Source organism: Barbatula barbatula (genome assembly GCF_947034865.1).
Source record: "Barbatula barbatula genome assembly, chromosome: 7".
Classification (NCBI taxonomy): Eukaryota; Metazoa; Chordata; class Actinopteri; order Cypriniformes; family Nemacheilidae; genus Barbatula; species Barbatula barbatula.
Window position 1 is genome coordinate 6,054,548 of NC_136770.1, and position 26,493 is coordinate 6,081,040.

General features: G+C 41.9%; 1 protein-coding gene across 3 annotated transcripts in view; it reads left to right on the forward strand.

The window, feature by feature from the left end:
• The first annotated feature begins 1,991 nt into the window (after positions 1-1,991).
• zeb2b (zinc finger E-box binding homeobox 2b) overlaps positions 1,992-26,493 on the forward strand; it is a 55,704-nt gene continuing 31,202 nt past the window's right edge. The window contains exons 1-2 of one of the 3 annotated variants that reach the window (XM_079460367.1): positions 1,992-2,130; positions 3,327-3,491. In XM_079460367.1, coding sequence (XP_079316493.1) covers positions 3,419-3,491 — 73 coding nt within the window. In that variant the 5' untranslated portion in view covers positions 1,992-2,130; positions 3,327-3,418. Of the gene's footprint in view, positions 2,131-3,109; positions 3,492-26,493 lie in introns of those variants that run through there. The other 2 variants (XM_079460366.1, XM_079460365.1) reach the window with 2 other exon arrangements.

The window sequence follows — 26,493 nt, forward strand, 5'->3', positions numbered from 1 at the left end:
GTTATATACAATAGATGGAAGCCCGTCGGCGAGCCCCGGGCCTGCGGCTACGGTAAAAGACCTCATTTCATATGTTTGAGAGACTTTGTAATCTCTCTCTGGTAACTCTGCTCTCTAATTGTCCGTCAATCTGTCATCCTTGTTCTTCCTTTCTTTTCACTGTGTGTGTGTATGTGTGTACGTGCGCGCGCATGTGTGACACGCTCGCTCTGTACAGCTGTCACTCACATTAACATTTGGCTGTGAATTGAACAGGTTTGTTGGGTAAATGCATAATTAATAAGTACAGATGAGAAATCGCTACCGCATGTAATGCGCATGCATGCGTTGCTGTATTTGCACAGAGGTGGATCTGTGAAGAGTCGGACGGGGTTTTTGGGCTGGTGATGAACATGCACACACGAAGATGTGATAATTATGCTAATGACATACATGCCTGCATCTCCGGTACTGTTGTGTGCAGTGTGGCTTACAACTCTGAAAATGAACCACCTAACATCCACACGTGGCATGAGACCTCAGCATTTCATAGAGCTAAATGACATTTATACTGAGGATTAAAAAATGTGTAACAATTCTATATTATATTATAACACATTTTCAATAATACCCCTGCGATCCTTTTTATGACTTATTGCTGCATTTGTATTTGTTAAACAGAAAAAAGGGCAACAATAAATCTTTTATGCACTTTTATATCTCTAGCTTACATTGCATTCGTAACTCTGTATGTTACAAAGCAATGTTAGTGATAAGTGATGTGAAAAAAAAAAAACAGGCTCTTTCTGTAGCAAATACTATAAAGGAAAAATTTGTGATGGGTCAGAAATGAAGGACAGAGTGTAAGTAAATCGCGTGCAGAGAGGGGGCGTCTGTTTCCCCCTTAAAACGATTTATGAACCCAGAGGGTCTGTGGATGAGGGTTTGTCTCCATCACACACCATGTAAAACTATTCGCTTATAAAAACTAACAAAATATTGCAATTACAAATATATAGAATGATTAAGTGAGGGATTGATTTGTCACTCACCCTGCAGGTTTGCAATATATGAATCATGAACAGCTTCTCCAAATATCCACACAGTTAAATATAGAAAATCATTTAAAATAATCTTAATTCATAAATATTAAAAGCAAATACTATTATTTTGTAGTAGTATATCATGTCAAATAATAAAAGTGATGTTTTTGTTAACAAATGCATATCTTATAATAATTAGCCTATTATTGAAATTATTGAAGTCGAATGATCTCCAAATAAAAGCATGAATCAGTGTTGACGCAAGTATTTGATGTCTTAATTCATACGACAATTGCTGTAAGAATATTTTATTCGCATATAAAACCATTATCGCCCTCTGAAGACATCACCACTAAAGCATAGACAGAACAGGCAAAACAGAAAAGAAAAAGTAAAGCAAGGATAAGAAAATAACAGAGAGAGAGCTTGTTCACGCCCTTAAATACATCTAGAAGATCCGGTCGACAAAGAATTAAATTATTTTTATTCTTTCAAATTCGATTGAAACATAAAACGTTGTTTATTAAATGTCTTCTATCCACCGCGTAATGGCTTTATTAAAATAATAAACCTGAAATAAACCTGCGCACCTGCAGACTCACCTGACACACCTTCTCTGTGGAAACCTGGACGCGCGTCTCTCCTGACAGGACGCGTCTCTTCAAAAATAAAACTCGATCATCTCAGTAATCTTTTCTTTAATAAAGTCATCCTCTTTTGTTTCTCTATACAGTCGATCTGCGGTCGGAGATGAAAAGTAAGCAAGTGAGTGTGCGTAACTTCCTTCAAACGTTAAAGGTGCCTGATGTTCTGCGGTCTGTGTGTGTGTGTGTGTGTGTGTGTCCTCATAACACACGCGCGTTTGGATCCATTATCCCTCCCTGTGCTGATAGGTGGCGTGTGTTTCTCTCTCTCTCGAAAAGAAAAGGAGGAAAAGTGTCATTCGAGGCGTGTATGCGCGTCAGTCCGAGCGCAGGTTTGAGTCCTGGAGTCTGCACGAGGAATCAGTTGCAAACCTGCGCGTCAGGAATAACGCGCGTCTGTTTCCCTGGCTTTATTCTGGACCCATACACACACACACACACACCCCTGCAGCAGAGACGACACGGTAAGACATACTCTTTTGCCTTTATATGATATTAAAATACTTCTCAAGAGAAATAAAGCTGCTGTGCTGGAATCAGGATGCTCAAACACAGGTGACAATGCGCGCGTCTGATTCCCGTTCACCTGTACAGGTGCAGTGAATGACAGTGAACTTATTTAAAACTAACATTTTATTTTAGAATAACCTGACTCTTAACGTTTAAACACCGCGAAGAACGTACAAATATTTATTTTGACAATATTTTGTTCTGCGCGAGATCAATAATAAAATATGTTAGAATCGCTACAATTTGTAGATTAAATGCTTCGATATGATTGACCTTTTCTGACCAATTTTGACTACAAATCTGTTAACATGCAATCACAAAATATATATTTTAACCTTACATGATAGTCAAATGCGAAGTAAACATAAATGTAAGAAGTTGTAACATTATTTGTGCCTATAGTGCGTCTTGATGAGAATATTATTTGATTCAGATATGATATCTGTGTGCGTCTTTTTAAGCTGTAATATGCACGTTTATTCAAGCGTGTAGCTTGTTATCATTACACAGAGTGATATAATATATAGATACCCACAGCCTTTCGATTTCTCAACAGAAATAAAAGTTTCGTGCCTGCACAAAAATATGTAGCTTTATCAAATTGAACAACACAAACTACACCACTCGGGTAAAACAAATAGAAATTGAGCTGCCAGAAATAAATGGTTTAATGAAAATAAATGCAACCTGAGAATGATTCACGTTCGGCGTTCTCTGTAAAATACCTACTGTAAACACAGACCGTTACTTTGAAATTGTCTCAAAAATTAATTCGGGCTCCAAAAATAAACAAGCATACAAAATATTTTGACATTTATACATGACTACGAGTCAAATATAAATCTAGACTCTGACCTTTGATACTCGCTGTTTTTTCACGTCATTCATTTTTTTGTTACGTTTAAATCAGGGATCACAGCAACAGGACAGACTGTTCAGTGCGCGGCGTGTTTACATGTAAGTCCATAAGTGCGTTCTCTTACAGTCAGTGCTCGGCTCCGGTGCTCTCCGGTGATCAGTTGCATGGCCACAGACAAGCTGCGCCCTCGCAGAGCGATAACAGACCCTCTCAACAACCGCATTCACTCACCCATGTGCCTGTGTGTTTCTCTGTCTTTCTCTTCGTCTGTTCGGGCTGATGGACTGCCAGAGGGAGCGTCTCACCCTGCGCCTCCACTACATTGTCGCTGTGTTCGTTCGGGTTGGAGTCCATGCGAACTGCCATCTGATCCACGTTTATCAATGCGGGAGCTGATCATGGCGGATGGCCCCCGGTGCAAGAGGCGAAAACAAGCCAACCCGCGGAGGAAAAACGGTAAGAGACGCATGGGAAAGTGTCCTGGCGCGGAGCGGGTGCGCTGCGCAAATGAATGCGATGCGAGGGGGCAGAGTGAGATCAGACTCTGTTTATGCCTCCTAATGTTTATAAATAACATAAAAACAGCAGAATTAGACATTTGACTTCACGGGTGTGTTGTTCGCAGAGGCCGCGTAGCGAACGAGATGGAGCTTTGTATTTGTGCGCAAGTTTGGAAATAAAAGTTTGTGCGTAAATTCTCTGGACCGCTATGCGCGCTCTGATCTTTTGCTCATGTTAGATGCCTGTGGATTCGTTATACGCACATTTTAATTTGTTAAAGAAGCTGTTGACAATCCAAAGACATCGACAGGGTTCCTGAATACAGTCAGCCGTGGTGCATTATTTTCATTCATTCTTAATGCGTGAATTAGTGCTCTTTTATAGTGGGGCTGAGCTTGTTGTGTGTTTTTGTGTGGGGTGTGTATAGAGCTCCGTTAGTCGCAATGAATGTGCAGCTGGCTATAACACGCTAATGCAGTCTGATAAACAGTTACAAACACGCATTAATGCTTTTGTGCGGGGCAGAATGCACCGTGAGTTTTGATCAACTTATTTTATTCAGTGGTGTTAAATCAGGTTGAATTCATGCCAAGTTGTTGTTTGTGCGTGTTTACGCATATAAACACAAGTGCATTATATAAACTAAACACACCATGAGCACGCATAACAACAAACGATGGCGGTTTATAGAGTTGCATTAAAATCGTGTTTGGGTTTGGTGGTGCACATTTGTGTGTGTACATCTGAGTTTTTAATGCCTCTGTTTCACGGGGATTAAACGCTGCGAACACACGCATCAGATCAGATCTGTCTCCCTCTTTCCTTTATGAAATGTTTCGTATTGATCCGTTAAAATCAATAAGAGCCTTTTCAACCTCACGAGTGTCCTTAAGCACTGAAGTTAAAAAAATTGAATACGGCACCTCCGTGAAGAAGCATCCTTCTGTTGTCTTAGAGACTTTTGCGCATGTGAAAACTAATAGTGCATGTTAATGCATTTCATCAAATGTATTAAAAAACGACAGCCGACTTATATTCTTCATCTTAGACCATGAGTGCGCGTTTGTGTTTTAGATTTAACGTGTGCATTTTGCTCGAAAATCAAGTAGTTGAAACGGATCTGATATTGGAAGTTTATTTGGGGTACTTGAATATATCTTTTTTTCGTGTGTATAATACCAAAATTGTAGTATGCTAGAAATAAAAATGCACAAGGGAAAAGTGTGTATTGGTATGGGGTGACAGTCGCTTTGAAACGAGGATGCAGATGAAATATGCAGGAATGTTGGATGCTTTTAGATTTTTCTCTGGAAAGGCAAATGTGTGTATACTCACACACCTGCTAAAATCTGTGTCCATGTAATTTCAGGTGTGTTTCAATCTCACTATCTGAAAACTTCAGGCAGAAATGAAAGAATTATAACTAAATATTTCATCAACATGTACATCATAAATATGATAAAATATTCTGTATTTCTTAAAATGATTTGAAATAGGTCTGGCTGTGTTTTTTCTGGCAAAGTTAATTTAGGAAATGCTCGTAGAAATTGCAATTCTGTTTTGCAAACATCTTGCTTCAGTTTTCTGATCTGTCTCATAGAATTGAATCTACTCGACTGAATGGACTGTAGAGGGAATTGGATGTGATAGGAGCAGATCAGAATTTAGAGCGCGGAAATCGGTTCAAGGATGCCGTTGTGTTTGTGTCCAGGTGTAGAAGTTTTGTCTTGCTATGAGGATTTCGCTGTATGTGATAATGCTGTTCTGCTTTTGTAAGTGTTTTTATACTTTGTGTTCCTTTGATTGTCGTTTTAAACATGGATTTCTGTGCCTCTGAATATGATATGCAGATGTCAGAGGTCAAGAAGTGTTTTCTGTCAACTTGTATGTAAGGGAAGTCTTTCACAAATTCAGGGCTCTGAAACCGCAGGAAGACCCACTTCCCCCTAAGCAGATGACTGCCATGGGTCGTCCCGAGACGCATATTTTCACACGTTTCCTGCAGCACAAAGACGTGCCCCTTCATTCAGCGAGCGACGCTCCGCTCGGGCAGATTGATTACATCATTTCAGGTTTGGAAAAGCTCCTCTGTGGCGAGAGAGAATCTCAGTGTTTGATTATGGCAGCTGAGCCTTGCTTGCCGAATTAGGAGGGGGTGATTCTTTAGCTCGGGCTGCTCTTTCATCCCCAACAATGGCAGATTCCGCCCCGTCTAAACTGTTTCTGTGCCCCCATTATGCTGCACGGCTCCCTGGCTGCCCGGCCCAGCCCGGCCCCTCCTTTGCTTCTGTGTTTGGGAGGAGCAGGGCCACTCACAGCTGACTGTCAGATGTAATGTGTGTCATTTACATGTGAGTAAGGTGAACGGAGCGAGAGCGTGTACCTCTGGTCCCCCACGTCTTTCTCACACGGAAAGAAAACTGTTGAGCTTCCAGACGTCAAGTTTTCAGTGGCTAGTTAAATGTTAGAAGTGGAAAGGAGTGTGTAGCAGACAGTGTTTTTTGAGGAAGAGGAGTATGGAAGTCCTCTTCATCACTCTGGTGAATGTTCGTTGCGAGCTTGTGTCTTCATGTGGTTTTTTGAGCTAAATTCGGAGTTCAGATTTGAATTGTGGTTGTGCGTGCCTGATGTATGCTTTGGTCTCTGCTCTATTATATCATCTTTATGCGTTGGACTAATTCCATGTTGTGGGTCAGGAGTTGATCGTTGCCAGTTTGTCCGTGTAAAAAATGACCAGTAATGGCATGTTGATTCGTTCATACATTTAATATTTTTGCATTGTCATTTTTTTCTTTTTATGTCTTTTTGTTAGTATTTTGGCTAACTGTACACCAAGCTTTATTTAGCACATTATAGCATGATTCAATCCATTTAGCAGAATTCCCCACTAACAATTTCCTTCCAAATCAATGCAGAAAAGGATTCCACAGACTCTAAATGAGCTTTATAAATATGAAATATGATTTAATTTCATGTACATTAGGATACACTAGTGAAAGTTTCTCCCAGTTGTAATTTATTCCATGTTCTTGCATGTGAAGATATTTTAGATTATGAAGGGAACCCCCTCCTCGCCAGGCAGAGAGCTCAGTGGAAATGCCTTAGGTGTGACTTCACTTTTACTCACATCACTGCTGACCCAACTGCCTTTCATATCACATCCACTGCGTCTCCACCGGTAAACATCCCCCGAGGGCTGAACAAAGAACACGACCCTTTTTCCTTAATCACAACCCAGCCCTCTCTCGCTCTCTCTCTCTCTCTCTCTCTCTCGCTCTCTCTGTCTCTTTGCCTCTCTGCCGCCGCTCAGCATTTGCATTCAGCTTCAGAGAGCGTGCATGAAAAGGGGGTAGAGCGACAGAAATAAAGAGAGAATAAAGACAGAGGAGGGTGGGTGTCGAGAGCAAAATAACTGAGGTGTTTGTGAATGTTTGTTGGGCGTCCCCTGGTTACGGCCCTTATATAGATCCACACACACTCACGCAGATAGTGTTACGCAGCGGCATGTTAGCTCTATTCATGGCCGCACACTTTCACACTTAAGAGAAATTCATCCGAGGCTCGGCTTTGAGACGCAAGGAGAGTTTGGAACAGGTGTGTGTGTGTGTGTGTTTAGACAATTTAATGTGTGTGCATGTATTGATTTGCAAGACACAGAAACACTTTAAAATAATCATTCTGCGCAAATAGTCAAATTTAACTCTGTCGAAAGCAACAAACACGCGATTGGCCCAACTACTGAAAATCTGTCAACACAATGTCGACGATCGATGTCAGTGCACATCACATCACATCACAAATGCAGTTTGTTGAGTTCACTCGAACTGGACAGTAAATAAACAGCCTTTTATTTGTTTATGTTAATTTGATTTAGTTTCTGATCATTCAACATTATTTACTTTTTGGGATTATTTGGGTCTCGTTCTACATTCGGATAGATTCTCGCAGTGCGGGACGGCAGTCTAGAGAGCTGCTCCACCTCCAACAGCATCATGTGATGAGAATTCCACAAACTCTTTTCTCCCTCAGAACTTTGAGCAGAGAGATTATCTGCCTGCGGGATTGATCCCGGTTTACTTCAGCAAACACCTTTGGTTACTGTGTGTGGGAGTTATTTTGTAAGAGCGACCTTTGTTAGAGGTGTTGGACGGAAGACTTCACCGTCGGCCGAGACTTGACCATCTCGATTTAACAGGCAATGTCAACGTCACAGGTTTTATTCCGAGGGAATGTATGTACATATAAATATATATCTCTAATGCACTGTAGGCTGTTCAGATTTTGTTCTTTTATAGCTCTGAAGACCTAGAGGGTTTTTAGTTTTGCTTAAATATGGACCAAGTAATGAAAAACTTTGCAAATATGAGCACAGTTTAATGGGTGCTTAGACTGCCCGCTCCACAGGAAATTATATTGTTGTGTTTAAATTAACTCTTGATGCATGTAACCCATGTTTTAACTAGTTTAATCCAAACGTTTAGCCCGACACTAACAGGAAAGAGCTTGTCTCTCTCTCCTTCACAGCTGGACGGAGTTGATCTTGCAGTTGTCTCTGTGTTGTTCACAAGGTGCTTGTTCAATATCCAGCTTGTGTGATGATGTGAGATGGATTTCAGTTGCTAATGGGTCGAGCATATTTTATAAAGGCCCTGAAAGCGCTCTCTGTCAGATTTCAAGCTTTAGCCCTTTTTCACTTTCATCGGGGGCATCTTTTCAGACCAGCTCGCGTTTCCAATGACTTGACAGCTGGACGATGATGTAACTAGCAATGTTAATGCTTACCCTGCCCAGAAACAACATAACATATCACAGGCTTTGTTTACGAATTTTACTGTGAATGTATTTGAATATCCAAAGTAGTTTAATTTAGTGTTTATCGCTCGCTAACAAGCCCAAGTTAAACATAACTTTTAAAATGTATAGCAACAAAACATATTCATGCATAGATGGAGGGGGAGATACGTTATTTGGAGATATAGTTTTCTACTATTTCTTTATCTGAGTTTTTCTTTCAAATTCTTTACTTGGTAAGCACATCATCACGTCCCCTCAAACGTCAGATTTTTGTAGCCGAGATGCACCTTGTTTTGGAAACATGAAAAACGGTCCAAGTTGTGAATGAAGACGTTTGAACAAATCATGTCCTACGAAGCTCATCGTTGGACCATCTACACCGGAGCATCGGCCCGGTCGGCCGTATGATTGTATGCGTTTCTCGACTCAGTCTATTGTGTGATTTTAGGCCTCCGTTTCATGCATCGGCTCCTCACGAAACATCACGGCTCGTTTCAGATCTCACAGACGATTCATTTCTCATTGTCTCTGCTTGTGCATCATAATATTGTGTGCAAGATTTTACAAGAAAAGAATTCTCAGGTGTCAACATGTTAATTTGCAGGAAGGGCTGGTGTGACTGCCACTCTTGTGCAGCTCAGGTGTGAAAACACACATGTCTTCATTTGGACACGCTGCCATGTTGCGCAGGTTGGTTCTGTATAAATTAGCAGGCTGAGTTTGATGGTCACATTATGTTGGAGAGCGAGCGAAAACACATTTTTATCTTTTATCCTCTCAAGGTGATTTAAAAGGCTGATTCACGTGCGTGTTTGTGCATTTCTACTTTGCTAATCTTTGCTTATGTAAAGATTGAGAGGCTTTTACAGTTGGCATGTAAGCTAGATCCAACAAAGGGTGAAAATGACTCATAAATGATTATTTTGCGGTTTTGGTTACTCTGTAGTCATTATAATTAGAATTATTATAATGTTTATGTTTATTTAAAGTCTCGCAACCTCAGGATCATAGTTTGATAGCAAACATCAGATTATTAGAAATGAATTCACATTACTGTCGACCAGTGTACTGTACACACACACATACACATTTTACTCTTTGATGATTGTTAAAACTCTTCTGGCAAGGTCACAAGCTTCAAACAATCAATAAGCACATCATGACATCAACACACATGCGCTTCAATATTTCAATTCATTTACGAGATAGAAATGAAGATCATAACACCATCATATCAGGCTTCATCTGTTTATGAGGCCTCAGAAAAGAGAAGTCCATTTAGTGGAGCTGGTTGATGTAGATTTTGACGCCGCTTTTGTATTTAGTCTTTAATGATCTCACCATCAAAGCGGAGAAGGAAATTGTTCAAATTGCCATTCGGAGTGTTTCTTTAACCTTAGGTAAAAGTGTGCCAAGGAGACGTGGAGAGACACACACACACACACACTTTCTCCTGGTCCGAAGGGCTGGCACGCACGCTGTCGTTAATAGAGTCTGACTGCGGATGAAGCATTGTGCTGCAGCGCCCGTCAAAGCGACGTCTCGCTGCTGTCACACACAAATGTCAAACAAACACCTCCTCAGGTAGCAGCGAGTAATCGTACGGACAGCGTGTCCTCAGCCTTTCTCAGACGCCGGCACGCAGGACGAGCCCCGGGGCTGTGCTTCATAGCCATTACCTGCCCGTCTGTGTGTGTGTGCGCGTGTCTCGCTTGGCTTCTCGTAGAAGTTACCAACGTTGTTAATATTCCCTGGTCTGTTATCATTAACTTATGTGAGTGTGTTTTCCGGATGAAATAAGTCAAATGTTTAAGTACAGTAAAAGAATAGAGCTATGCAATGCTTCTAAGAACTTCTCCGAAGGTCTTGTGGAGACCCCTGAAATTTTTCAGGCCCTTTTTTATGGAGAACACAAGGGGACATCAGCATTTTCTCTCCATTATATCTGGAAGAAACAATCGAGATATTAAAGAGATCTAATTTGTGATTTTTCTTTCCTTTGCGAACGAAACGTTGACCGTTTCTCTGCGGTGGAGCCTCTTTGCTTTTTAGCTCTGTCATACTTCACAGGCTTTATCAGTGCTCATAATTAGCGAAGGAGCGGCCGGTGAAAACGTTTCTATCGGTAATTAAAGTAATGAAATATTCATTTCTGCCTTTTCTGCGAGGAGTGGGCAGCTCTCTTACAATAGCAGACAGTCTCATCTGCAATTAGGGCGCACGCACAGAATTCCACTCTCTTTAACCTTGCGTGTATGTGTGTGTAGATGTGTGTGAGTTCCCCGTCCATTGCAGAGGTTACCTTTTCCCAACGGTGCAAAATCGACTTGACGTAAGCGTTCATCAGTCGCAGGATTTCCCCTCGAGGTATTTGAATCAAATCAAGTCAGTCAAGCTACGAGAAGTTGACAGCAGAGAGACAGACAGTTAGAGAGAGAGACAGCGTGTGTGTGTGTGTGTGTGTGTATTCAGGGTGTTTGGGGTCAGAGAGTGTGTTGTCATGCGTGTCAGAGGTGCGAGAGTTGAGAGCACGTTAGGTCGCAACAGCGTGGGTGTAAAGTCAAGAGAACACACACGTGTCCGTCTGTCTTGAGAGGTTTCCGTTCATGTCACACATTTCCCACATTTGTGTGTGTGTGTGTGTGTGTGTTAATAGAAGAAATTTACAGATAAAATCGTCCTCAAAAATAACAACCTTTTTTGTATGAGTAGAGTTCAATTGAACATCAATATGTGGAGAGATGGATGATGGGATTACTGTATAAAACAAGCTGGATTTGAACCCTCAGCCCCTTGAACACTGCACAAAAACTCCAGCAAAAAGCATTATGTTTATTGCGTCTGTTAATATTTACTGTTGCGTATTTTATAGTTTATAGAGTATTTGAGTGTAGTTTTCGTATCAGTCCAGTTCAAAACCCCACACACGGCACAGATCGAAATTGAGCTTTACCTTTGTGAAACGCATTGCAGGCGGTCAGTGCCTGTTGGGTCGCTTTGGCCAAATGAAAGATGGAAAAAAGACATGGAAATATCGCACAATTATTTTCTGGAGTATTCCCACGGAAGAGCTGTAGAGAGAGCAGTTAAGTCTCGAATTGTTGAAAGTTTTTGAGAATATCTGCTCTAGTTCTGTCTCTGCTGCACTACAAAGCCAAATCGCTCTTGCTTGTTCATCGCAAAAAAACGCCTCAAATCCCTCAAGAGGGAGAGAGAGAGAGAGAGAAAGAGAGAGAGAGAGAGAGAGATGTCTTTGTGCAGAGTTTTATTACCGTTTCATTTCTCTCTTCCACAAGCATATACTGAGAGGAGAGGAGGTGTCACTCAACCCGTCAGGTGTATCATCTCCTGCTCACCTGAACATTAACCACAGAGAGATGACACACAACTAGACTTTGACATTTGAAGCACAATGTCGAGCGGTAGAGAGCCAGTGTCCGGGTTTATCAGTGTGACATTAATAAAAGCCGTCCTCTCCAACAGAACGGCCAATGAAATCCCGGAGAACGCGGTCAGAAACCCCTACAAAGCCAGTGATGTTTTACAGGGCCGTTAAGCCTCTGTGTCCACTCATCGGTTAACAGAGACTATAGACGTGTCACGGGACAAAACCTGTCGATGCCGTTCTGGCAATCACACAGTTAACCGAATTAAATAATTTGCAAACAGATGAAGTCAGTCAGCCTGAGACTTTTCCCCCGTACAAAACAATTACTAAATTACTGTACATAAAACCGTTCTCTGTCAGTATTTATGCAATCAACATAACCAAGAAACAAAACAATTTAATGTGGAAAAATCATCCTTCATCTGTATTATAATTGCCGCTTTTCCTCATGTACACGGCAGTTAATTAAAATTGTGATTAAATCCATCCCGCTGCCTAAGATGTCTTTCTCCAAACAGGTGGTACAGAATTTAAAAGTAAAGAGAAAACGCGTAATTAGCATTGGAAATTGAGAAATTGCCTGCAAGAATCGGTGTTAATTTCATTCTCTGATGAGGTGATTTATAACGCGCCTCATCCGCACGTTTCCCAGCATGCACCGTGAATGTGTTTGCTAAATATTTGAAGTGTTTTAAGGCAGAGAGCTGCGCAGTTACCACGGCTGATGGCTTTAAACTCGCAGCTCATCTCTTGTGACAGACATTTGCAGACGCGGATTTAACAGCCAATGGAGAGAATCTGTTTATCTGCCGTCTACAGCGAGGTGACAATAATGCATCCCATAATACAAACCACCGCCGCCCTCTTTTCAAGATTTTCAATGTTAAAATCAGTGTGCAGTGCGAGATAAGACAGACTTCTGCGTGACCTCCCGTTGCTCTAATTCCTCATGTACCTAGATAGATTGATGGATTTATATTTGTTGTGTCTGATTATTGCGTATGTGTACTGTATTTACAGCGACCCTGTATATAGTATCGCTTAAAAAATGCCCGAATGTCATTGTATAAGAAAATAGAAATGATGTAGCTTAGAGCATTATGTTATCAGCGCAAAGGTCATCGGTTTGATACACATGCGGATCAAATGTAAGTTTCATATATGCAACATTTAGTCAACACATGGTTTACAGGGTTTGAAACCATATGTATATGTATGTATACATATAAGTTTGTTTGTATGTATGTGTTTGTGCTGAAGATGAAGATTAATGGTTAAACATCCTTATGTATATCATTTATAATGCGATATGTATGCATTTTATTAAAAGCACAACACTGTTATACTCAACACACACGTTCTATAGTGTGCTTTTCTACTCGGCCAACATTTACAGCAGTGTGACAAATTGTTGCCGCTTTTTTGTGGGTGTGTCATGTCAGGGTGTGTTTGTAGTGTCGTGTGTTTGCTGTGTTCTGGGACTCGAGGTGCTGTGTGTGTTAAGCATGTCAAATGTAGCCCTCACGCAGCTCCTCATCTCCAAAGACCCCGACCACAGCACACACACACACACACACTGCATTTCCCTTTATTATGATTTCATCCTCTTCCTCTCTCGGCTGCCTGGGTCATGTTGGCTCTGACAGGTATTTCCACAGCGCAGTGACCCTAACACACTTCAGCTGTCACACACACACATTCTGCATTTGTGTAACTCAGCTGTAGTGTGGATGGTCTTTTGATTTAAACTTCTGGCTTGTTTTGGTGTTGCAGATGAGCTTTGTTTTTGGTATTTGACGGTGATTTGGTATTGGCACAATTTATAATTAATTTACATTTCATTCATGTGGATTCATTTAGATCCATATATTACTAAAATTACTAAATATTTTTTAATAATAATTCGAAATGAAGTATTGAATGCTGTTTAAAATATTTGTAATTTTTTTAGGTATAGCCCTGCATGTCAACTTCCCAAAAGTAAATTTGAAGAGTTTGGTTCCAAAATGAGATAAATCCGGTTTAAAATGTTTCATCGTGTTTTTTTATTGTGCATTCCGATTAACATCAATAGAACTGCAGTTGGTTTGTTTTGACTTAAGCCAAAATAACTCAAAAATACAGCTAGATAACACAAGAAAACATAACATGATAAAAAACATTATGAGTTATCTCATTTTTTGAACCAAACTCTTCATTTGTCCCTTGCATGTAAGTCAACAAGCAGTGCAGGAGTCTAAGCAAAGAGTAACATGCAACAGGGTTGGGTGCATTGGAATAGTCCATCACGCAAACGCAGCAGTCTGTGTGTTGTGTGTGATAGAGAGAAAACACATTCGCATGTGTGTCTGTGAAGAGACACAGAGAGCGAGAGAGACAGGCCTTGAGAGGCGGGGATGGGCGAGTATTGGTAGATTTCACAGGTAACTGGATTACGTGGGCACATAATTGATCCATTTGGGGGTAAAATAACGGAGCTCTGAGCTTTGGAAATGGAGTTTATGAAACAGGCGTTCGTAAATTCGAAGGAATCAATATGTCAATTTTATTACATCTTCAGGGTAGATGAGTTTTAAAAGAGCCCTATATTCCGTCTGCGTGCGATTTCTCTACAGGTCCAGGGTGGCTGTTTGTTTGATGTTTCATTACGCACGGGAGTGGAGGGGCGAACGAGCGTTGCCCAGTTTGGCCGTCTGCAGAAACGACGCCAGAGAAAGATGTTTGTCAGCGCCGTTGGCTGACGGCGTGCGAGAATGATTCTTTAGACGCAACCTTTTAGTGCACCTAGGAAAGACAATAAAGCATTCCTTTCTCTTCACGCCTTCCATTTGTAATGCAGGAAAGTGGATTAAGAGCATTTCCGCATTTACATGGGTAAAATATTCACAATTCATTTACGCTGAAGCGCGGCCCAACTCAGTTTTATTACTCAGCCAAGCTTCTGCTCTAATTTAAATGAATTATGCAGGAAAAAACTGATGCAAACAGACAGAAATGCAGCGCTCACTGCGGTTTCGTTTTTGTGTTGTCGAATTAAAGCGCAGAGAAAGAAAGCAGGACTCTAAACACCGTTCGAGAATGTGCGCCGTGGTGAAGAGAGAGAGTGAGAGAGAAAGGCTTGTAATTACTCGGCCCGGTGTGCTGGCATTTGTTGAGCACCTCTCGCTATTATACTAGTTTATTTTCCGGCAAGTAAATACGCGAAAGTTGGTGATGCTTGCATTTTTAATTCAGCGTTCTGTTGCGCGTTCACTGACTGACATCTGCTATCAATGCACAGCAGATGTTTGTGTGTGCGCGAGGAGCACGGGGGCTCCAACCACGAGCCCGATTATCCGTCCTGTAGCTGTTTCAGTCGCAGAACGGATGACTGCTCGGCCCGAACACGTTTACCGCATCCACACACACGCGCACGCACGCATACATGCGGCTGCTGAATTAATTACATATGTTAGCGTGTCTTCTCATTCACAGATGAAATGGCGAGAGGGGAGCGGAGGTGAGCGTATTCTCAGAGGAGAGACACTGTCTCACTCATTCACACGCTTTCAGCACGTCGACGTGCAGCCCACTCCAGTTGATCAGCGGTGGTCACTTCTCCGCTCGTCTCCTGTCAGCACACCTTCAAGCGTGTGAACCACAAACCTGCGATAATGAGAGCAGATATTTGAGGCCTGCCTCATTATGAACCTGCTTTTGATCTCCCGCATCACAACACAAAGACTCGGCGCCCGTTTATCCTGATGGTATCGGTACAGATCACACCCGAGATATTTTGCCGTGAGTCTTTTGTGGCGGTGATATTTAACGTTTGATGCTTTCTCTTTCTGTTTTTTGTGATAGCCATCAGTCGCTGGGTTTTCTCTCTTTCAAAGAGTACAGAGACCTTATCGTGGATTATTCTTTCGAACCGAACATAACTCGGAGACACCTCCCATTATGGAAGTTTATTTTACAGAGCCGTTGAGAAGAGTGTTTAAGCCTTTCGGAGAGAAAGATAACAAATGGCCTCCTCCTCCATGTCCAAGCGTCTTATCTCAACAGTGTCGTGGACTTGGCCAAGAATTCAGAGCTCATATGCACTGTACAGTAGCAGTAGTCTTATTCTTGCTGTATGTCAACAATAGACCAATTTGTCTTTTTCCACCTAAGAAATATCTGAAAATGTAAATGAGCCCCGGAAGAGAAATCCGTGATCAATAGCATGTTCCTTTTTGGGTGTATTGAAGCTGTTGGTTTTGTGTGTGTAGAAGGCTGGATCTGTGCTGTACTCTTAGTCATCACCAACAACCGCTGTACAACTGAAACACTTTTTTTACCAGCGTGCTTTCTCCCCATCGTCTGTTGACTCGTTGGAATAGCTGCACGTCTGTCATACACTGGTGTGTCTCCTCCTGCGTCGTGTGCACGCAGATGAATGAATGTATGCGTGTGTGCGCTCATTTTTTTCACACTGATAGTACAGACAGTACAGTTATTATGGTACAACTGTCGGTGGTTTATTTGCCAGTTCTGTTGCAACGTGTCTGAAACAGAAATTCCAAGGAGAATGTGTGTGTTTGACGTTCACCTATCAAAGCCCTAATTCAATAGCTGCTCGTTGTGTAATTGCATTGTTATCTCAATGAGTGCAAACTACAAACATCATTACATCATGTATGGTGTGATAAATAAGCCAGGGAAGATTACAGACGTGTTCGTCCGTGTGTTTGTATTGTAATTTTGACTCAGGGTGGAGATTTGTGTTGAACTAAGATGTGGGTTAAATGCAAATTGAATGAGAATCAGGCAGCGATAATTATGGTGGAGTGGCGAGAGGTCAGTGGAGCAAAAGAGCCTGCAGGGAGACATGCTCTCTCTCTCTCTCTCTCTCTCTCTCTCTCTCTCTCTCGCTCTCTCTCTGTCTCTATCTGCTGACCTGCGGTACATACACGACCAAACATTTCTTACACATTTAGAAAAAATGGCTTCCTGACTTTCTGTCATTCGCTCCCTAATGATTAATTAGGGTTATATTTAGTAATATTTTCTATATGTATTTATTTTAAGAATTTATTAAAAAGTATTTTTTACTGTCGCTCACACGATTTGTGACTTTTTTATCTTCGAATGTGGGACATACATCATAGCAACGCCCCAGCAACCACGGAGAACACCTTAGTAACTCCATAGCAACGCCCTGGCAACCGTCCAGAAGGCCTAGTCCTTCTGCAGAAAATGTAGTCGATTGTGTGAAGTGTAGAAATAGAAATGCATTCTCATTGGATATCAGTTTTATTGTCCTGGGGCTTTGAATGTTTGTTCCACACATCTTAAATGCCATCAGGCTGTGAAATCTCTCTCTCTGCAAGCTTTTACAAAGAACATAGATAACACAAGACAACAATTTAATCAATATTTTGTTTCTCTCTCTCTCTCTCTCTTCCCCTCTTGCTGCCGACTGTCCGTGGAACTGTGGATCTGTCCTGTTACATTCAACAGCAGGTGAGCGCTCTGATGTTTATCTACTTGTATTACATTTTTATTTATATCTTTTAACTGTTTGTATGAGCACAAACTTTTGAACACTTTCTGTGCGCAGATATCATACAAAACACAATCATTATTACTTTTTCTAGCACAGCTGCTATTTGAGTCATGCAAGTCGATTCCCAGGGAAGCATGTATAAAACAAAAAGGCATCCGCCAGATACATAAATGTAACCGTGCCACCGTTACAAACACGAGGGTCGTCTTATTATGTGTTCGCATCCGCATTTGCACATGTCGTTCAGCGACACTAATACCTCACACGTAATTACTATTTATTGGAAGTCCTGCTCATCCTCGCTGCTCCTGTTTTATCGCCCCTCTAAATAATTTCAGCAAATAAGAAGGTTTCTGGTTCCTGCATGCCGCGGCGTCTTAGCTCCCGGTCATCAAACTTTAATCGGAGCCGCATTTTAGTTTTTGAATAAAGAACACTTAAAAAATTTAGATGCAAATTATTCTGCATTATTCATGGTCTCGTCGTCCTTGTAGATTTAAACATTTGCGAGGCCACCTTGATTTGAGTCATTACCTAGACTCGGCCTGTTCCGTCATGAATAAGGTATTTCCTACAAGTGCAGGTCTCGCTTGATGAGCTTTTAAAGTGCCTTTACACTCCGTCTGTGTAGCACGCTTCATGCGCATGAGCGAGCCGAACACGGTGAGCAGAAATCCGTCTCAGGTGGTGAATTCTGGCGAAGTGGCGGTGACTGACAGGAGAGAGAGTCGGAGAGGAGCCTCAGATCTCCACGTTTAGGGCATCTGGCTTTGACGCAGGGAACGCGACCAACTTTTTGAGCGTTCACCTGAAAGGCAGTCGAGATCCTCAGAAATAAGCTGGCTTTGTGCGAGCAAACTGAAGAATCCTGCTCAATTTGGGCTTCCTTTGTAAGAACGAGGGGTGAAAAACCCTTGAGAAACACATCTGAAAGAGAGCTAGACGGTTCTTTTTAATTACTCAACACAGATTGTCACTCTAAAGCATGCGCTCGCGATCCAAGCGTTCCAGAGGTTATTGACTGTTACCTGTACGCACTGACATGTGAGATCAATTGTAATTTGCTTTAGCATTTCTTCGGATCGTTGAATACACAGGCGCACACACACACAGAGAGCTTTAGGAGAGGTTTTAGCACATGGCAGAAGATGAAACGGTGATGATATGATTTGAAACATCCTGGCTCTTAGCATCACTTAAATTTACCTCGCAAGAACAAACTGGAGTCTTTAAATTATTCCTTTTCATCTGCACGCAAACAGCCGTAAAATGATGAAATCTTCGCATCCCAGCAGCTTTAGCTATTAGAGTTTAAAGCGTGGCCCAAATCTGCTGTAATGAAACCGTTCTTTGTTTGTTTGTTTGTTTGCTGCGAGAGAAAAACCTGAGCTGAGAGAGAGAGAGAGAGAGCATTCGTTCCTGTGGCCCCTGCAAGAAAAATAAAGTAGTTGACACAGTGTCTCGATCATCTTTACTACCCGCTGGAAGAATTAATATTTAAACATTCTAATAATGCGGCTTGCCTTGCATGCACTTTTAAGCAAAGCAACAATATTTTTCACCTGGGGTAACACAATGATTTTTCTTCCTGCTGAGTGCAATTTCCCTTTCTAATGTGTCTGTGGAGCTTCCACCATTGGGCAGGCCGACTTTACTCTTTATTATTTCCCACTGAAAGAGAAAAAAAATATTCATAGAGGTAAATATATTGAAATGAATTTTCGTGTCCATGAGCAAAGAGAAGTTCACGGCGGCATTTTTGTCGGAATACTCCTCCTCCTTCTCCAAAGCAGGGTAATGATTGGAAAAAACATCCCGCTTTACGGGAGGAAGGCTGCGGAAAAATCCAAATATACAATCGCTTGCTATTTGAATATCCATAAAGCCGAATAGCCGGCGTTTCTCTTCGAGCGTTATTCTTTATTTATTTTCTTCTAAATCACTCCTGACAACTGGGGTGTCTAAAATCGACGTTTGAACAAATAGGTGTTCCCCGACGCGTAGCGTTTTTTTGATTCGCTTCTTTTTCACCCGTTTACCTAAAAACCTTGTGATAAGCCACTTACATGCTCCAAAACAGGTGAAAGCACGCAGACAACAAACAAACAAACAGGAAAGACAGGACATGTAAAAATGAGTGTGGATTTACCCCATGGAGTCGAGCTGACAGGATGCGTGTGGAAATCTGCTGCGTGTCACAGAAAATAGATTCCTAAAGCCCGGAGCCTTTGTAATTGATCAGGAATATGAATTGCTGAGTTGTGCGGGCAAATTGAACGACATAAATAAGAGTTATGATCCCCCGTTCTCTTTATGTGTCGCTGTATAGTTGAAATGAAAAGTGCGTGCGTATCCCTGACCCAGATGTATTGAATATTCACGTGACACGCACAACGATTCAGGTGGCGATATAAAACTAAACAACATTGTGAATGTCACGGTTATTTTAACAGGGGGTTTTACTCGGCCGTTAGTTTTGTGATCCGTCTTCGTCTCGCGACTCTATGAGATGGACAGGGTTAAGACGGATGTTTTAATTGGGTCTTTGATTGAAATTGATTTAAGCAAAAACTGCATTAGAATTGATACTTTTAATGCTTTTCAGTGAATCAAAGTTAAAAATGAAATAGACTATCACCAATTGGCTGACAAGTATTTATTAGCCATTTTTCATGTATATCGCTCCATTCGTACGCAGAGAAGAGAGCTACAGGCCACTGCAGGTGATATGCTGACCCTATCAGCTTTTTATGTTAAAGCACTACCTCACACATACAAGCTTTTATGCACTTATTGCTCTCCAGAGCTCTTCAAAGCGACACGATTTATCCTGCAACGTCTCACCTGATTGAAATCTAGCAGCTGCTGGGCGTCGCGTCTCATCTGTCGAGGTGGGAAAGAAGCAGGCGATTAGCTTCCACTTCACCATCTTTGAATCCCGTACGTGTCTGTTGCTCTTTGAAAAGATGTCGCTCATGTTAAAGGGGCTCTGACAGGGCAGGGGCAACAGCCTCAGGTTCATCTTTACCCTGCGGGCAAAATAGTGCAGCGCTGCTGTCTACATACACGCGGCGGGCAGGTGTGGCTGGATGTTTTTAACGGGAAGTTGAATTGTTTTATGTTGTTCCAAACTTGTATGTGATGTGAGGGGTTATGCTACACAAGTGATGTGAACTTTGAAGTCATATGAAGATTTGTTTGATAAGCAGAGAACATTTTGGCCTTTGTTAGTGGAAATTTGGTTATGGGACTTATGCCAAAATATTTAATATTACATAACAGTAAATGTTACTGTTCAAAAATTGAGGGTTACTTGACAAACTTTTCTTATGATTCTAAAAACATTTTGACCTGAAGGCATATGTCTTAATGTATATATATATATATATATATATATATATAAAAGAAAGATACAACTATTACAAATGGATCAAATAACGTGGAAAAAAATAGACAATATTAACCCAGAATAGGGAAGTTTGTGTTTCGGACCATTTGAGACAGACAGACGGACAAAAATAAGGACTGACCGATGAAAGAGATGAACAGACAGACAGTTTGTCTTTCCGAGAGAATATAGCTTGTGCAACTCGTCCAGTTACAGTTTGTCTAGAAGACCTTTGTAAAACTTTATGGGGTGTTTCAAAAGAGCTGTCTGTGTTGTGTTATGATCTGACAGAACAGCGATAGCTGTCCGTCGAGGGTTTTTCCTCTGGACTCCTGGGAATGTTGGGTAGATGGATGGGGATTCGCTGTGTGGCGGCCGGAATGACATTCCTACAATTAGATCTAATTTAAGAGTCCGACAACAGCGGTTCCCTCGAATGCCACGCACACACATTTACTTGGCTACCTAAATAGGAACATCGACTTGAAACCACCAAATATTTGTTATCTGTTGTTCCCCTTTCCCTAAAACTGACCCTCACACAATTCTTTTCCGCTGTTTTTCTTTTATTTAGTAAGTTATTATGCGGTTCACATAGAGAAAGCGTGTCTACTTTTTAGCTTAGTGTGTGTATTTTGGAATGTGTGTTGTGCTGCTGTTTCCATGGTTGGGTTTTTGTGTCCACGACCTCCATGTGGTGTCAGTCCGACTCATCAGTGTGTTCTCACACACACACACACACAAACACATACAGCTGTACCAACACACACGTGCATCAACACTCACGCAGAGACACACACCAGCTCAGGAGGATAAAATCATGCAACTTTTAAACTCGTCCTGCGTTCGATGCTCTTTGTTTAAGTGTCTGTCTATTTTTGCGGCTAATCTCTCCAGCGCTGTTTTTTTACGAGCCGTTAATATTGATTGGTGGGTTAGACACTGCAGGATGCAATCACAATAACAGGCCTTCGTGTGTGTGCGCGAGCGCATGTGCGAGGCTTGCATTGATCATTGCTGAGCACCTTGAAGACTAATGAGCTCTTATTTTAATGACCATCACAATTATCAAGGTCACTGTACGCAAGAAGACTCAGAGAGCGAGACAGGTCCGCATTTACAGTCCCGACTCTCATTTTATTTCAGGCTTTCGTGGATCTCTGATGCGTGCGGCTCTCGTCCGCCTCCCTGTCACTCACTTGATGCGTCTCAAAAATGTAGCGCATGCTTCAAAGAACACGTCTTTATTAGATGACCTGAACCTATTTCTGAGTTGTTCAATTTCAGCTTGACTTTAAAAATCACACTTAGACCTTGCACTCGAAACGATTGACTTGGTTGGATGTACTCTTCGCTTTTAGGGGACAATTTACGGATTTGCACATCTTCGGGAAGCTCTGTTCATGCTCGAAGTTGAATCAACAATCTTAGATCAGTTAAAGCACTCACTTCATCGCAACAGTCGGTGTGTATCAGCTCTGAGAGTCGCAGACAGCAAAGGTTCTCTCTCTCTGTCAAGCGTTCTAAAACAAGGCCTGTAATTGTGGCAGTGACCTGATCCGTGTCTGGGCGGTAGAGAATGTGTAATTATCGCTTGTTAACCAGGACGGCACACCTGCTACACTGAAAAAGGTTTGAAGTAACAGCGCTGGCATCCTCCAGAGCTGCCAATCACCCCAGAAGAGAGACGGAGAGGGAGAGAGACGCGGCCCGGCTATTCTTCCAAACGCACGTCTGAGCAGTTAAATGCGTTGCTGTGTTTTCTCCGCTACAATAGAGTGAACATTACCCAGCACAACTCTCATTATTACACACACACACGCTAGCCTTTACCCCCGCCGACACACACGCGCATTACCGGCTCACATTGTTGGGTTCATATGCCGCTCCTGCGTTTCAGAGATTTCCTCATTATGCGGCGTATTAAAGGAGTGAGTCAGTAATCAACCCGCACGGCAAGCCAAAGGAGAGCGGCGCCGCTTCACGTATCCCGGCAACAATGCGCGCACCCTCGAACTGCAGCGACGGGAGAAATTGTTTAGTAAATACAGGATGGATCGTGTTTTATTAAGCAGGGCAGACGCCATTCACACACAGAGTGCGAGAGTGTACGTGTACCTGACTGATAATCGTGTGCGTTCAGATATGTTGGCACAATGGGAAACACGCCGGCATTCACGGGTCCCGAGAATCGTGGGCTGAATGAATTGTACACAGACAAAAAAGAGGTAGAAAATCACCGGGCGGAAACAAGATACAACCGAGAACATGACACACAACTCACATTTTCTTTTTGCGCTCGTCTTTGTTCTGTTTTCTGGCTTGCTTGCTCAAGTTGAACGTGAAGCATGTCAGACAACGGAGCGCGGAGATGGAGATTTTAAAGGAGGAACGGTAGACGAGGGGGGAGCGGAGGGGCTGCCGGCTTACCTGTCAGAGCGGGGCACTTTTTGATGGCTTTACTGGAGGGTGATAGGGGCAGTCAGTTTTGTGTCTAAAACTCTACACGTGTGCGAGCGTAACTGACGGCTCCTGCGAGCGGTGAGTTGGAAAAACAGACGTGTTTGTTGCTTTAAGTGGTTCAGGGCACACGTATGAACACATCTGCATGAACTGTACACGATCAGAAGTGATGGGAAGCTGCTTTAACTTTAGAGCCGGAATCATATAAGGGCTCACGCATTAATTATAGATGAGATTTGAAGACGTCCGAACGAAAGGGTTCCCAAAGCAGTGCGTTTACTGCCGCCCGGGAAGCTCAGAGATCAAGACTCGATTCGGCCCCTCGGGAACGCCGCCTCTGCCCCAATATGACAACATGTCACATGGTTAAACAGAGCAAAAGAGAGAAAGCAAAAATCAATTGGCAATTAAATGCTGCACCTTGCAAGGATGACAAAAGACATTTGGTGGTGACGAGAGAGAGAGAAAGAGAGAGAGAGAGACAGGAGGAGAAGGTAATGAAACTCTAATGACTATTCATAAGCGATTTGCAGGCCTCTGATCCAGCTGAGTGGAAGTTGTGCCCTCTGGTCCTAGAGTCTGTCAGCTCGGCTCTCCTCAACCCTTCCCTGACATCACCGAATTACCCAGCTGCCCCTGGGGCGCGACTCAGGATGCCACTCTCTCACACATCTGCCGCACTAAAGGTGCCACCTTAGGACAAAACACCCAGAACCACCAAAGTGTAAATACCTGAAATTGACAAGCGCTGATACCTTTTCCCCCACACGTCTCGCTCGTTCCACATCGCTCACTTTTATTCTGGGCACGGATATTTTTTCGTCTTTTCTTCGGTGTATGTCTTCACTTTTTTGCAGAGCTTTGTAGAGCGTTGTTGGCACGAGGCTGTTTGAAGAACTTGTGGTCAATGGGCGATAATGATTTAAAATTAAAAAGCTAAAAATTTAAAAAGCGATTTAAATAGAAACGCATGCTTAATTCTGTACTTCGTGTGTCATTGGTTCTATTATTGGAAGTCGACCTGTACGCCTGTTTGTATTCTACACAAAAGAGCAACTATATTTTATCTATAGTTATCAAAAGCTGGTGTCCTGTTTTCTTAGTTTTCATGTTGCGTTTTCCCTCACAGCTGTGGTGGGTTTGTTCTGACCTTTAGCCCCGAGCGAGTGCTCAGAATCAGGGGAAACTCAGAAGAATAAAGTCGTTATGGTCCAGTCTTTTGGTCGCTCCCCAGAGTCAGAATACATTTCAGTTTTCTGTTTGTGTATTGGACCGTAAATCTCTTCAAGATCCTGCTTGGAAAACTCCTCAGTTCCTTCTTTTATATTGGAATAATCGGCTCTTTAAGGAGCTGTCAGTATGTCCGTCAGGGACGGAGATCTGAAAACATCAGGGCAAATATGACGCCCACAGAAGGTCACTGACCTTTGACTCTTTATGTGGAGACAAAGAGAGAGGGTTCCCATGGTCATGAATAACCCGGATATATCAGGGAAATTATAAATATTTAAAAGTTGTGCACATTTCTGCAGTGATGGCGAACTGTTTTTTATTATTATTTATTTTGGTCTGTTCTGGTCTGTGTTAAGTCAGTCTCTATAAAACAATGTGTATGTGTAGATTAACACTGATGTCATTCTTTTTAACTGAACTTCTACTGCTAAGAAATGGGTAACACTTCAGTATAGGGGGCAATTCTCACTATTAACTAGTTGTTATTAGCATGCATATTATTGGCATATTGGCTGTTTTTTAGTACATATAAAGCACTTATTCTGCATGTCCATACTCTCCAACCCTAAACCTACCCAATAACATAAAACCTAACAACTACCTTACTATTAATAAGCAACACATTCTAGTGGGGGGGTCTATTGGGAGGAAAGTCGTAGTTAATGGTTGACCATTACTGAAGTGTGACCTAAAATTGTTTGTTAGATTTAGAATTTTGTTCAGCAGAACTGTGATTTTATTCTTATTGCTGATATCATGTAGACGAAGGTTCCCAATCTACAGAATTTTATTAAAACCATATTTTTTATATTTACGATATATTCACATACCCCGAACAAACTGCAAATGTTAACTCTAAATCAAGTCAGACATAGACATGGACTAAAGCCTACAAAAATGTTTATTTTAATGCCATCTTTAATGTTATGATCATAATCTTATTAAGCGTGCATATGGTAATGATATTATTATGAAATAATGCTAATAGAAGGTATAGTTGTTATAGCGGCAGCGTAGTGTAGCGCCGATCATTCGTCATTAGTGCTAATGAAATCTTTTCAGCTCGTGCTGATGACGGTAATGATGGGACAGTAGCATCTATCAGCCACAAGTTTAATTAGAGAACTGAAGCATTACACTGAAATATTAATGATGCCCACTGTATTTATGAGCCCAGCGCTCATATCTGCCGCACTGTTTGACCAAATCTCTCTCTGTGTCTGTCCCACAAGCCCTCAGGGTCAAAAACAGACCCTCGCCTACATCACACTCACTCACACACACAAACTGTCGTATTTCAGTTTATAAATGTGTGTGTGTTGATAATCTGTACAGTATGCTGTTTTTATTGCAGTTCTTTGTTTTTCACAAACTCCTTTAAGCTTTCTATATGCTTTTGTTTAACATATAAGTTGAAATAGTGGATATAATTCCCGTGAATGTCACTGCACAGAAGCCCATGTTAGAAACCTAAAATAAAGACTGTACTTTTAGTTTTTTTTATGCAGTAATAATTTTATAAAATAGCCAGGCACATGTCTTGCCTAACAAAACCCAATGCCTTATTGCTTGAATGCAAAATCGAAGATGATGCAGAGCACTCTCTTGAGCCAAATAAATTCCATAAACCATAAAACAGACGTTTATATACATGCATATGATATTAAGGGTTCATATTACCTTGCTTTTTTCTGAAGGGTATAGGCCAAACTCACGAACACGCACACACACATACACACATGTGTTCAGTGTGGGCTGGTCCTGTGCAGAATCCCAATGGGTTTTCCTCTCTTGCTCCGATCTGGCGTAGGCAACCGCCTTAGAAACGTGATCCATGCTCACACTGCGAGAGGGCGAGGCAGGTGGGGGTTCACTGATGTATTGATTTTTATTGAGGTCTCGCAGCATATCAGTCTTTGTTTAGCCAACGTGGCCTGTAAATATCCAGCGCTAACCTACACCATAAAAGTTATCACACATTCTTCTTAATATTCACTCGCTCTTCATCCCCCTCACTCTCCTCCATCTCTGGTGGTGTAAACACTCATCCTAGTGTTTTTCTAAGACGCAAGTTTTGTGCAGTTCGTCTGTTTTTTGGAAAGATCGTGTTCAGATGTTCCTGCCAAACGCTGTACAACTTCTGCTGACCTCTGCGTTACTGGCG